Source organism: Thunnus thynnus, chromosome 19, assembly GCF_963924715.1.
Source record: "Thunnus thynnus chromosome 19, fThuThy2.1, whole genome shotgun sequence".
NCBI lineage: Eukaryota > Metazoa > Chordata > Actinopteri > Scombriformes > Scombridae > Thunnus > Thunnus thynnus.
Genome location: NC_089535.1, coordinates 5,355,258 through 5,368,088, shown reverse-complemented (window position 1 = coordinate 5,368,088; position 12,831 = coordinate 5,355,258). Strand labels below are relative to the sequence as shown.

Sequence of the window (12,831 nt, the reverse complement as noted above, 5' to 3'; positions counted from 1 at the left end):
CGTACAGTAACACTCGTGTTTCTCGTTAGCTAGTGTACAAAAATGCCTTAGAAACAGAATGTGTACCCTTCTCGTTCCAGTGTCGAGGAAGCTGGATGGGGGTTATGTGTTAAAGGGGGGGATCAATAGGGTACTTATCACATTTCAACTGAGGTCCATCTGCCTCGTCAGGTGACACCTGTACTTTTATTTATATATGTATATGAAACATTCTGGTTGTTTTGCAGCACATTTATTTTGTACATTTTGTATTACCTATAGACCAATGCTTCTACAGCATGCAGGTGGTAGTTAATGCTCTGCATTTTTATACTGCTTTTTTCTTAATTAGTTGTTAGATACTTAGCAATACTTATATATATATATATATTTATGGCCCCAGAGCCCTCGGGATCAACAAGAACTATGAGATGCAAATTACAAGCCCTTTTAAAAAAAAAAAAAAAAAAAAAAAAAAAAAAAAAAAAATTCTTCTCTTGAAGTGGGATTTGATTTCATCCGTTAAAAACATTCACAGTCTGCCGTTGTTCAGTGGGAGTGTAAGGGTTTACCAAACTCATGGTTCAGTTGGCTTTTCTTTGGGTTTTGATTCAGTTTGTTTCTAAAAAAAGATTTGACATGGGAGAATTTTACTTTTTTTTTTTTTTTAAATATATATTTACTGCTGTTAAACATACAGACTAAAACGATCACATAGGAATACAGAAACTGCTTAAGTGTATAATTTACTTCTGTTTTTTATGCTTTTTTGGGGGGTTTGTTTTTATCATATGTAGTATTTTTTAATATTTAGGATACATAATACATTTGAGTTATAGGCGACGCTTTAGTCCCCCAATTTAGCATTTATGATCAGTATATATATACATTTAATAAATGGATTATAACACACTATAATGTAGTTGTAAGCAGATATAAGTGTTTATTTTTTTTGTCAGGAACTATAACTCAATGTTTGCTGCTCTATAAACGGATAATGAATTTACAAATACAAAAATTTACAAATACTGTACATTAATACACACTTGAAATGTCCTTATTTGCTTATAACTACATTATAGTGTGTTAAACTTTATTAAATGTTCATATGCTTCTTATAAATGCTCTATAGGGGGAAATAAAGTGTTAAAATGTTTCTTTAAGTTGACTTACAACAACCTGAGGAGTCATGGTGTCCATCTCATCAACACTATTTTTCATGAAGAGCTTAATATAGACTTAAATTTGCTAATATATATATATATAAACTGCTAATAAATGCTAAAGATGTGAACTGTAAATTGTTACCAAACTATCATGTAAATGTCTAAATAATTCAAAAGGTTTTTTGCAGATACCTACAGGTATATTCTGTTTGTTTAAATACACATGTATATAGACGTTTGTTAAGGAAATATCTTTAGCTAATATAAATAGACTTAAGAATTAAAAGACAGCTTGAATTTGTCCATAAACTCGACTGGTTTACATGATTCAGTGTTTTCAGCTGGCAGGTCTCCCTTTTTCACTGGACTCTTCAAATATAAATTATTCAGCTGATGTCAGTACATTACTGCACGATGTAGATATTTATTTGCTTGGGATGGTTTAAAGGACTGATTTGACATTTTGGGAAATGTGTTTTTCACTTTCTTGCTGAGATGAGAAGACAAAACTAAATAATAATAAATATAAAGCTAATCAGAGCCTTCGACTCGCACAGTCATCATAAAAGTAGCCCAGATTTTGATTACTATTCAGGACTTCTTTTTTTTTTTTTTAAACACTTTTCCTTAAGTTCAGTGTAACATACTTCTTCCCTAATGGCCATTATTGTGTTTACACTATGGTGCTGGGACAGAATTAACCCCATCAAAGCCTCTCAGTCATGTTCTGTGGCTGAATTATGAGCAAAACAGGAAAGTCTGCAGGTCTGTTTTATATAAGTTTGACTCAAAAAACCACGGATAAAAAAAATGTAAAAAGACTGAACTTATATGAACCAGACGTCATAAAACTTTGACCAAATGGTCGGAGGACGGAGGAAAAATTAAGAATTTGGTCATAAAATTCAAAGTCTGTTTGAGCCACTGACAAAAATGTTACAACAAAGGTAAAAAAGTGTATGAACAGTAAATTTTTACAACACTTTTATCACAAAACTATGACCGAATAACTATTTAGATAATGAGGTAATGAGCTGGAATGTCATTTGTTGCATGTTGAGCTTATCAAACTTGTAGTCGGAGGAGATGAGGGGCTGATTTATTGACACGTAGCCAAGCGAAAACATCACAACTGGTCCACAAGTAGCCGAAACTGTTAATATAATAATATCAGCCTCTCCAGCCTGCACGATGGTTTGGTGTCCAATAGACATTTAGGTGTTTGGTGAACTTTTACACTCCTCCTGTTCAGATCTCTCTCACAAAGCGTCCATATTGTTCACAACCAGATGTTCCATGTGAAAAGTATTTAACAATTGAACTGCCGACAGGTCTTTTTTTTTATTTTAGTAGCTTTTTCAAATGTACTTTCTCATGAATTAAAGCCACAAGGTCAAATTTAGCCCAAAGATCCACACACTCCATGTAGCTTAATTATAATACAGAGTTTTATTGTAATTTACAGTGTTTAGCTTGAATAATTACAGGTGAAATCACTCAGAATTAATGTACAATAGAAAAATTCCCAAATGGGAGCGTTCAGATCAGATTAATAGATCAGTTTTAAAGGGTAAGGCTGTAAATATTCTATACTTTTGTGTTACTGTTAACAAATCCAATGAAAAAACCAAAAACAACAAAACTCAAATGAAGAAAATGGTGAATTTGTTGGGGACTATTTTCGGCAGCGGATGAATCCACATTTGGTGCTTTAGTGAGTATTTCTGGCAGCAGGACGGTGTGTGTGTGGGATTGAAAATAAACTATAATGTGTGTGTGTTCATGGTGATGGAAGAACATCAACAGTGCAGCGGTGTGGCTCACTGACGTGTTTTTAATAGTTTTTGGAAAACAACTGAGGTCTACGGCACAGAGGAATAATATATATCAGGCTTTGATACACACACAATACTTGTTAGTAGATGAATTTGTTGTTGGTTTTAGTCTTTTCATGGGATTTGTTAACAATATATAAAATATAGAGTATCACCAAACTTTAAGATTCCTTCCAGACATGTTTTAAAACATATAAAATACTCAAAAAAGTTACCTTGTTAAAATTGTTAAAATTACACTCACTTCTCCTCGCTTATTGAAGAATCCACAATCCATGAAAATATGCAAATTTAGAGGCGTCTTTAAAACATCCATCAAGCTATAAAACTTTCTTACATATAGAAATTAATTTATTTAGCAAAGTCATAGTTTGAAGTCAGTGGTTCAGTACAAGCATGATGAATTCAAAGTGTATTTTGTGCTGGCGGTTTTCTCTTATGTGTCTCCATGAAGTATCAAGAAAAAAAACAAAAAAAAAGAAAAACAATCGTACAAGTGTACACGATATGCATTATCACTGTTTCTAGCAGACTAACACACGTTCATACATTTCGTTAAATGGCACGTGATGTTTGTATTATTGCAGGTATCATCTAAATTTTAATACGTTTCTTTTTTTTTTATTATTATGATTTGAGTGTCATTATTTTGGGTGGATCCTGAGGCTCCTTCTTAAAGGGGAAAGTTCAACATTTTGGGAAATGCTCAGTTAGATGAGAAGATCGACATGTTCGTACACTAAATATGAAGAAACAGCCAGTTAGCTTAGCTTAGCTTAGCTTAGCTTAGCATAGCGTAAAACTGTCTGAAGGCGAAACAATCCGCCTACCAAGCACCTTTTAAAGCTCACTGATTAAAACGTCATATCTCGTTTGTTTAATCTGTACAAAGTCACCGTGCGGTTGCCAGGCAACCAGCAGAGACTTCAGGAAGTCATTGCCAAGAAAGAGTCCGACGTATAATAACTCCCCTTCACGCCACAATGTGTAATTTTTACACTTACACAAATTTTTACACAAGCTTTAATATGTACATTAGTGAGATTTTTGGGGTCCTACAAGGAGGATTTTCTACTTTCAGACAGCCACGCTAGCTGTTTCCCCCTTTTTCCAGTCTTTATGCTAAGCTAAGCTAATCGCCTGGCTGTAATTTAATATTTATTGAACAGAAAGTGATATGAAAGAAAGTGGTATCGTTTTTCTCATCTAGCTAACTCTCTGTAAAAAAAAAAAAACAACAACAAATACGCACATTTCCAAAAATGTCAAACTATCCCTCTGAATTTTTTTTTTTTTTTTTTAAATATGTGTTTTTGGGCATTTTTTTGCCTTTATTCAACAGTTGACAGTGGAAAAGCAGAGAGGAAACAAGGGGGAGAAAGAGGAATACGACATCTGTTACGGTTATGTGTGCACAGTAACCATTCAACTACCACGACACTCCTATCCTTCTGAATTTTGTTTTTTATTTATATGTAGCGGGTTTAATTCAAACTTACGGTAAATGGAGACCTGGCAGTTTGTACTGAATGTTACTCATCTTCTCTCGATAGATTTCTGTGGCCGTTGAGGTTGTGCAGGAGATTTTCCATCAAAGTGTTTAACAATCATGAAGGGATGGGCAAGCTGAGTCCTTCAATTTTTCCAAAATATTCAATATATTATTGAATTCCTGGATTCTTTTGATTGCCTGATGTAATTTCATCCAAATACAACAGGAAAAAAAATATAATCAGTGTTAACACAAAGAGCTCGGTCATAAATGTATGTAAAAAAAAAAAAAAAAGTATGTTTCAGGAAAAATACACTGTGTGTAAAATACTTCAACACGTCCCCTGTCTCCTCTAACAGTAGCATTATGTATACATGTGTGAAATGTTTTCATACAAACCTTTCTTAAACAAGTGTTACATTTCCGATTATTCCATTTTTTTTTTATGTAGGACTAATGCAATAATAACTGAGGGGCAAAACTGACCTGTTGGCCATTTTAGGACAGAATAGATCTTTGCTGTTGTAGCGTTGAATAAATCTTTATGCTGGGGTTTAGGCATCGACGAATAAAGATGTAATATGCAAGTAACATGACTGTGTGTCTGATTTGTTCTTATTTAAAAGACATTATCTTTTCCTTTCTCTCATTTTAAGACCACAATGTAACTGAGCATCATTCAGTTATGTTGTTTTTTTTTTAACCCAGGTTATAGTTAGTGGGTTAATTTATGCAAAATTATTCTGAAACTTTAAAAAGTGATTACAGCCCAGTTTCTTTTAGCCAAAGAATGAATAAAAGATGTTCTTAGTAGACTTGAAGAACACAATCAATGCTGTTTAAGCAAGTTTCACAATTCAACTTTAACATAAATCAGTTGCCTAATATCTTACATTATATCAGTGGTGGACAAATGGTGGTCTGTGGGCCAAATCCGGCCCTCCGGCAAAAGTATTTGGCCCCCTGATGAAAGCTAACTTGCATCGTTTCCATCAGAACTTTTAACATAATTTTTCGCAAATCTACTGTAGATAACAAAATAACCAAAGTTTGTGTAAATTCCAGTTATTGTAATATAACAGTGTTACATCTAATGCTGTCCCCACACCAGGAGAAGCATTAAAACCAGGCTGGTTTGAACAGGAAGTCTGATAAATCTGCCAGAACATTGATTTAACTCCACAACTTTAGCCTGTTGGACCTTCACAAATACAAAAAAAGGTGGCAGTCTAACAGAAACGGCGCCATTTCTTCCTAAGGCAACAACAACGGCACTTTCAATCGATCGTAAATGAAGCAGGTCGCTGTTTATCGTGTGTGGATGACCTTTTAAGTAAGTCTCAAGCCTGAAAAAGTGCAGCACAGAACATATATTCATGTATGAGTCATTTTTAGCCAAACGAGTGTTAAAATAATTCACTTATTGATGTGAATCAAGACATCTGTTCACTGTTAACAATCCTAAATAGTGTTGTAACTCAGATTTATTGAACAAAACATATAGGTCTATGTTTCTGACCCCTGCATTATATGAGGCAGGTACCAATGTAAACAAAACAGACACACACCTGATACATTACAGATATTTTATTATTACGGAGACATAAAATCCAGCTCATTTAATAAAGCACTTATCCATCCATTATATGTTTTAAATATCCACTTTAATCGGGCTCATAGGAGACTCGGAGAGGGAAACACATGAGAGATGGTGATCAACACTGACTTAAATAATGAGCTGACATTTCTGCCCACATCTACAATGATGCTGCACTTCCAACAGGTTGCCTTTGTTTGACTACATTTCCCTTTAAATGCTTCACTATTTTAAATTCTTCATGCGTAAATTGTCCAGATCCCTTTGACCCCAGATATCATCGTAGCAGTTTAGAGTATGATTTGAAATAAGTGTCTTTATTTCATCGTTATCTGTGCGTATGTAAAACAGGAGAAGCTGCTTTTTACACTCATTGACATACACTCATTTTGTTTCAGCCTCATTTATAGTGTTTTTGTCATTTTACATTAATTTATTCCACCTCTCAGGCTGAGTGTAAATGAAGATAAAGTGCCACTACTATTAAAAATACACCCGGTCACGCCGCAGCTGCCTCTCAGGGGGCATCAGCCAGTGTTAAGTGTGAAGGCAAGCTGTAAAAGCAGACGCAGCAACCATCCGTTAGCGTTTAAAAAAATAAATGTAAATCACACTTTGCACTTCAGGTTTATTAAATCTGTCTAAACCAGTTTAGAAACCAGACTGAAGCTTTTTCCTGATGCAGTTATTTCTGACTTCTCAACAGTCTTCTTTCTTATAACAATCTCAGGAATATTTAAATTTTACTTGAGATGTAACTTCATGATTTTACACTGTATTTAAATACTGTGCTGTTTTTCTTCTGCAGTGCAATTTAACACAATGTTTATATTTGAGGCCTTATATAAATGATGCATAAAAACACAGCGCAATGTGTACACAAGGTCATTATGTAATTTCATTTTGTGTATTATGTATGGTTTTCATGTGTAAATTTGTAAATGAGAGCCTTCTTTATTTAATGGGGTGTAAAATCTGATTTTGGAGTTGGATTCCAGTTTTTGTCACAAGGGATCATCGCCTCCCTGGTGAGACGGCTCAGTGTGGCCTGCAGCCAACTCTCGTGAATACTGACATTTGACAGAGTCGCCGAACCGTGTAATCACAACTTCCAGGTCCGTCACATGACGCACACTGCCCCAAAGAGCAGTTTTCCTGCACACAATCATGGGAAAAGGAGCGGCTGTAAAACAGTGAATAATTTTTTTTACCAGCGTCACAACCCCCATGAAATATTCTCCTGTCTGGAGCTCTTTGGAGGGTGGACTTTGGACACATATATCGTTTCCTTACAGTCGGCTTGAGTAGCTTTACAACATGAAACAACCTCCCAACAATTGAACTCTACTCCACCTGGTTAGAGACCTATGAGCCACCAACCCTCTGCTTCATGCATGTGATGAACTGCAAAGGCTGTTTCAAGTTTTTCAGAGGAGGAATCTGTTCTTCCTGTTGAGCAGGAGGTGAGGAACATCAATGAAACATGTTAAGCAGTACAGCGCTATAACACATTACAAATAAGATAGAGTACTTATTCATGACATGTATTTCAGGTGACTGCACTGATCACATTGAGAAACCCAAGAACAGAGGCTCAGGTGAAGGAGAGCTGGCTGAGAGATGAATTCAGCCTACAGCTTTTACACGAAGAGGTGCCCACCTACTTAGCAGACGGTGTCTGGGACAGATTCTCCTGCGATGTATGTTGCTCAAGCTCTAAACAGACTTGATAGATTGATTGAGCTGATGACTCTTGGCTCATTGCTTCATTCTGTCCCATTCCTGGACATGCTTGTAGAGAAAGTGGAGAGTCGCTTTCCTGACGTGGGCATACTGGGGGACTTCAAGGTCTTCAGTAAAAGACTCTGCTGGAGACCTTGATGTTGCTGGTGTCAACCGATCCCCAACTTAGCCTAGCAGCAGCTATCGCCCTCATAGCCCCTTGAGAGGCTGTTCTGCTCTCAAGTTAGTGAGGAATTGGGAATCACAGAATGGCAAAATAAGGAAACTACAAAAATAAGTATATGATATATATATAATAATATCATAGTCAATGTCAAGACTCCACTGAGAAACCGCCTAAAGGATGGTCATCTTGACGTCTGCTGCCGGGTGGCAATTGATGGACCTCAGCCTGACACCTTAGACTATAAAAAACTGGTCCGAATGTTTTACAGGAACATCAATAGGAAAGTTAAATGTTCCAAAGAAGGCTGTGACATCTGCAAATTCTAGTCTGTGACATTTGTGCACATTTATTTCAATAAAAGATATTATGAAAAACTACAACCTGTGTAGTTTTTTTTAATGAATATTGTAATGAAGATGGTCTAAAATGATGTGAAAATGCAATAGTTTTTAGTCAAATAACTGTGGAGCCACTCCACTGTCACCGCAGCACCTAACCCTCCAGAAATCTAAGGAGACCCCTGTAGACGACCCAGAGACACGGCGGTCTCTCTATCCTTTTTAACAAGCTGCTGGTGCTGATGAAGAGGCAGAAAATGTTGCTGTTCTTCTTGCAGCACAGTGAGGAAAACGTGGCAAAAGCTCTGGTGGCCTGTAAGCTCTGCCCATCTATGGGCTATGACGCCAAGAAGAGTGTCGTGGTGGACACGACAGAGGAGCTCAAAGAATACTCAAAAGAGTTTGGGATGTTGACAGTGGACCTGCTGGAGCAGTTCAGGCAGGATGAGACGATGGTCATTAAGCTGCTGATGTACGAGCTGAAGAACTGGAACAACTCCACTGGTGCTGCCCCCTACCGAAGATTTTCCTAAGCGACTATTATTCGTTAGTTCAAGCCATTAGTCGACTAGTCGTTGCACGTTTATGATATTAATTTAATTATTTAAATATATTTTGGGGGGGGGGTCAGAAAATGGTTTGAGCTCCAGGGCTGAAAAAGATGTTATACGTAACATTATTAACACTGTGCCACATTACAGAGAAATACAAAACTGTAATAACGAGCCTTTACAATGTAAATTTTACAAGTGCACGCACAAAGCGAGCCACCTGTTAACGACAATGCTAACGGCAAAAGCGGTAATAATTCTGAATGTTTCGGAACAACCACCGAGAATACTGAACATTGTTAATTTATTTCAACACTGTATAACAACACACAACTGATGAACTTCTAACAGACTTGGCTGAAAAATGGGATAAGCGGAGTGCGGAGCTGCTGAAGCTCCACCAAACTCACAATCAAACTGCATGTTTTCTGCAGTGAAAGGGGTTTACAGCGCTGATGCCTATCTGCATGGACAGAATAAGGGAGGAGAAGTTGTGACAAGGTTGGAGGGAGCTGCAGCAGCTTTTTTATTTTTTTCCTGCGACTAACCGACCAATGAAAACTTGGTCGACTTAAGACTCTTTTCATTGATCGGTTTGGTCAACTATTAGGCAGCAGCCCCTAAACTCCATATGTTTAAGTTGGCTGTCTCTTCCCACCTACAGCACTTCTGCAGTTAAATATTGACAATACTGCTCTCATAAAATCCAGTTATACTGTAAGTTGGAGTGCTTAAATGCTACAAGGCATCTGCACAGATTATTGCAGTTCTTGCGTTAAATGCAAGTTTGATCATAAAATCAAGCTGAGTAATATTTCTCCATACGCTGCATCTGTTTGCTTAATAACCACAGAGGAAGATAAATTTAACCTGCTTTGGTTCAGCTGGTGATACTGATATTGTTAAACTGTAGGTTTGTGCATATGCAAAATGTGCAGTGACAGCTTTGGCACAGTTTGAATTAAAAGCAGATTTTATGGGAGGCTTTTTTTGTGACTTTAGATGGTGGGCGTTAGTAGAATTCATATATTGCATCTATTGCTGAAAGAAGCATAAACTTGCATTTGGAAGCCCATTTCTGCCAGGAAAGAAATGATGAAATGTTATGCATGAAAAACACATATACCCATGGTCAAATTTATGAGATAGTAAGTCAAAATAATGATTACTTATTAAGTCATAATTATGGTAAGTCAGACTTATGGTGACTTATCTAAGTCAAAATTATGAGATACTGAGTCAAATGTATTAGATACTAAGTAATAATTACTAGATACTAAGTCAAAATTTATGATGACTTACTAAGTCACAATTACAAGATACTAAGTAAAAATTACAATGATTTACTAAGTCCAACTGTACGATACTAAGTCAAAATTATGAAATACTGAGTTGTATTAGAGACTAAGTCATAATTACTAGATACTAAGTCAAAATTTATGCTGACTTACTAAGTCACAATTACAAGATACTAAGTCAAAATTATGAAATACTGAGTTGTATTAGATACTAAGTCATAATTACTAGATACTAAGTCATAACTATGATGACTTATAAAGTATGATGTACATCAAAATTATAAGTTACTAAGTCAAAATGACAAGATCCAAATTCTAAGATACGAAGTCAAAATTACGATGATTGTAAAGTCCAATTATAAGAGAGTAAGTCAAAATTATGATACTAAATCAAGATTTTGAGATGCTAAATCATAATTATGACTTACCAAATCTAAACTATAAGACACTAAGTCAAATGACAAGATACCAAGTCCAAATTCTAAGAAACTAAGTCAAATTACAATGATTTACTAACCCCAATTGTAAGATACTAAATCAAAATTATAACAGTCTATATTAAAGTTATGAACTACTAAGTCAAAATGACAAGATCCAAATTCTAAGATAAGATAAGTCAAAATTATGATGATTTACAAAGCTACTTATAAAATAGTCAAAATTATGAGATACTAAGTCAAGATTTTGAGATACTAAATCAAAATTATGACTTACTTATAAGACACTAAGTCCAAATTCTAAGAAAAGTCTGAATTACAATGATTTACTAACTGCAGTTGTAAGATACTAAATCAAAATTATGACGTTCTAAATTCAAATGATGAGACACTAAGTCAAAATTAATTATTATTTTTAATTTACCATTATTGACTATGAAAAATTCTGACTCAGTGTCTCATCTTGACATTCCTTGACATTTCTTTTCTTGGTAGAAATGGGCCTTTCATGCTGGATGTGCTGTATTTTATATATAAATATGAGCATCTGTTAGTGTTTTTATCTCCTTCTGTACACAGCTTTTAAATTGTGATTCTATGCAACATGTTATACATAAGGCCTGTTCTCTGTAGATGTGTAGAGCTGCATAGTTTGAATTTTGCAAAATGCTGGTGATGGACCTACAAGCTGCCCTCATAAAACGGGACAGAAAGTTGAAACAACTTAATAGGGCACAAAAGTGTTTCTTATTTATGAAGTGAAAAGACTACAGTGCTTTCTTTGCCAGTTTGCCTTTTATTTCTACAGGATTTATAATATAAAATCCTCATCCTTTAAAACTTACCTTCATTTTTAAATCAACATAATTCAATTAACATCTAGAGTTTTAGTGGTTTTTGGATAATAAAATTTACAACACACTTTTGTGTCCCATGCCTTCATTTGTGCAGTATAGCGAGTAATTTTCACTCACTGTCTCACTTTTTGTCATTCACCAACATATCATTAACCACCTGGATTCTACAAGCACCAACTTTCCACTTTCCATCCAACAACTTGAGTTTACCTTCTCTCTTCTGCAGGTTACAGGAATCATTTCTTATTCTGTAAAAACATTCAAGCACCAAAATATTTTCTGGCATTTTTAAAGTTGTACACTCTGTATGTGCCATCAACACTGAGCTATATGAGTCTTATATGTTTGAATAAACTTTTTTTTGGGAGGTTTTTACCAATTTCTTTAGATAAGCTGGAGCCTCATTCAAGGTGATCCGTTCACTCTTCCCTCTTGTCAGTCTTCTCACCTCAAGCGCATGATTTTTTCAGTTGCAGTGTGAGTCACTAGTGGTGGTTTGGTGTTTGCAGTTGATGCTTCACAAGCTGGCCTCAAGTGATGGACATGGAGTGTTAAGAGAGTTTTGGGGTTTGCGTAACCTCGACAAGTCCTATATCCGTTGACTACATGTGCTGTAACGCCTCCTGGGCTTGTTCTGTGTACACGTCGTCTTTCCCTGCCCACGAGCCAAGGCCGGCGTCAAACTGTGCACTCCTCTGCGAGCCCCGCTGCTTGTCACGTGAGAAGAAACTAAACCTGAAACAAACAAGAGGATAGAAAGAAGACAGAGGCGATGTTGTTCAGTATGTTATTTAGATGTAACAGTAATACTTTAGATATGCCAATTAAGTGTCAGCAGCGTGTGCAGTGAGTATCAGTTAAATTGAAATTTGAGTTAGGATTATGGCGAAATACCATTTCAGCATCAATATATCAAAACTATCATATGTTTTAGGCAAAATTATGGATACATTAAGATTTCTTTTTTAAGTCTATCCAAAACTCATGAACGCTGAAAAAGATAAGTGGTTGCTGTAATAATTCTTTCTGTCCGTACTGGCTATGCAGTGATCCATTCCCAACATGACTGCAATGGAAGACATGAGGGACGCAGTCCTCATTCTGTGCAGAAATACATTACAAAGTTAAATATGAGCATTCAAATGGTTAAAACCCAAAATCTTTTTAGTACCAAATTCCCTCTTTGTGTTACTGTCTACTGCAGCTCAGCCGGGAAACACGGTCTGGTGCAACAGAAAGAGATAATTTTGTACTAAAAAGACAGTAATTTTGGAAGATTTGGAAAATTTCACAAGTGTGTTTCCAGGTGTTGGAGAGTACTACTGCATATGTGAAAAAAGTAGTATAAAGCCTGTTGTGTTTCCAGAGGGAG

The 12,831-nt window shown here is 35.9% G+C and overlaps 1 protein-coding gene across 4 annotated transcripts in view; it reads right to left on the bottom strand.

The window, feature by feature from the left end:
• Positions 1–6,044: 6,044 nt before the first annotated feature.
• The window catches only part of rilpl1 (Rab interacting lysosomal protein-like 1), a 29,213-nt gene continuing 22,426 nt past the window's right edge, over positions 6,045–12,831 (bottom strand). For 3 of the 4 annotated variants that reach the window (XM_067574819.1, XM_067574822.1, XM_067574823.1), the window contains one exon: positions 6,045–12,194. In XM_067574819.1, coding sequence (XP_067430920.1) covers positions 12,062–12,194 — 133 coding nt within the window. In that variant the 3' untranslated portion in view covers positions 6,045–12,061. The remainder of the gene's footprint in view (positions 12,195–12,831) is intronic. The other variant, XM_067574820.1, reaches the window with a different exon arrangement.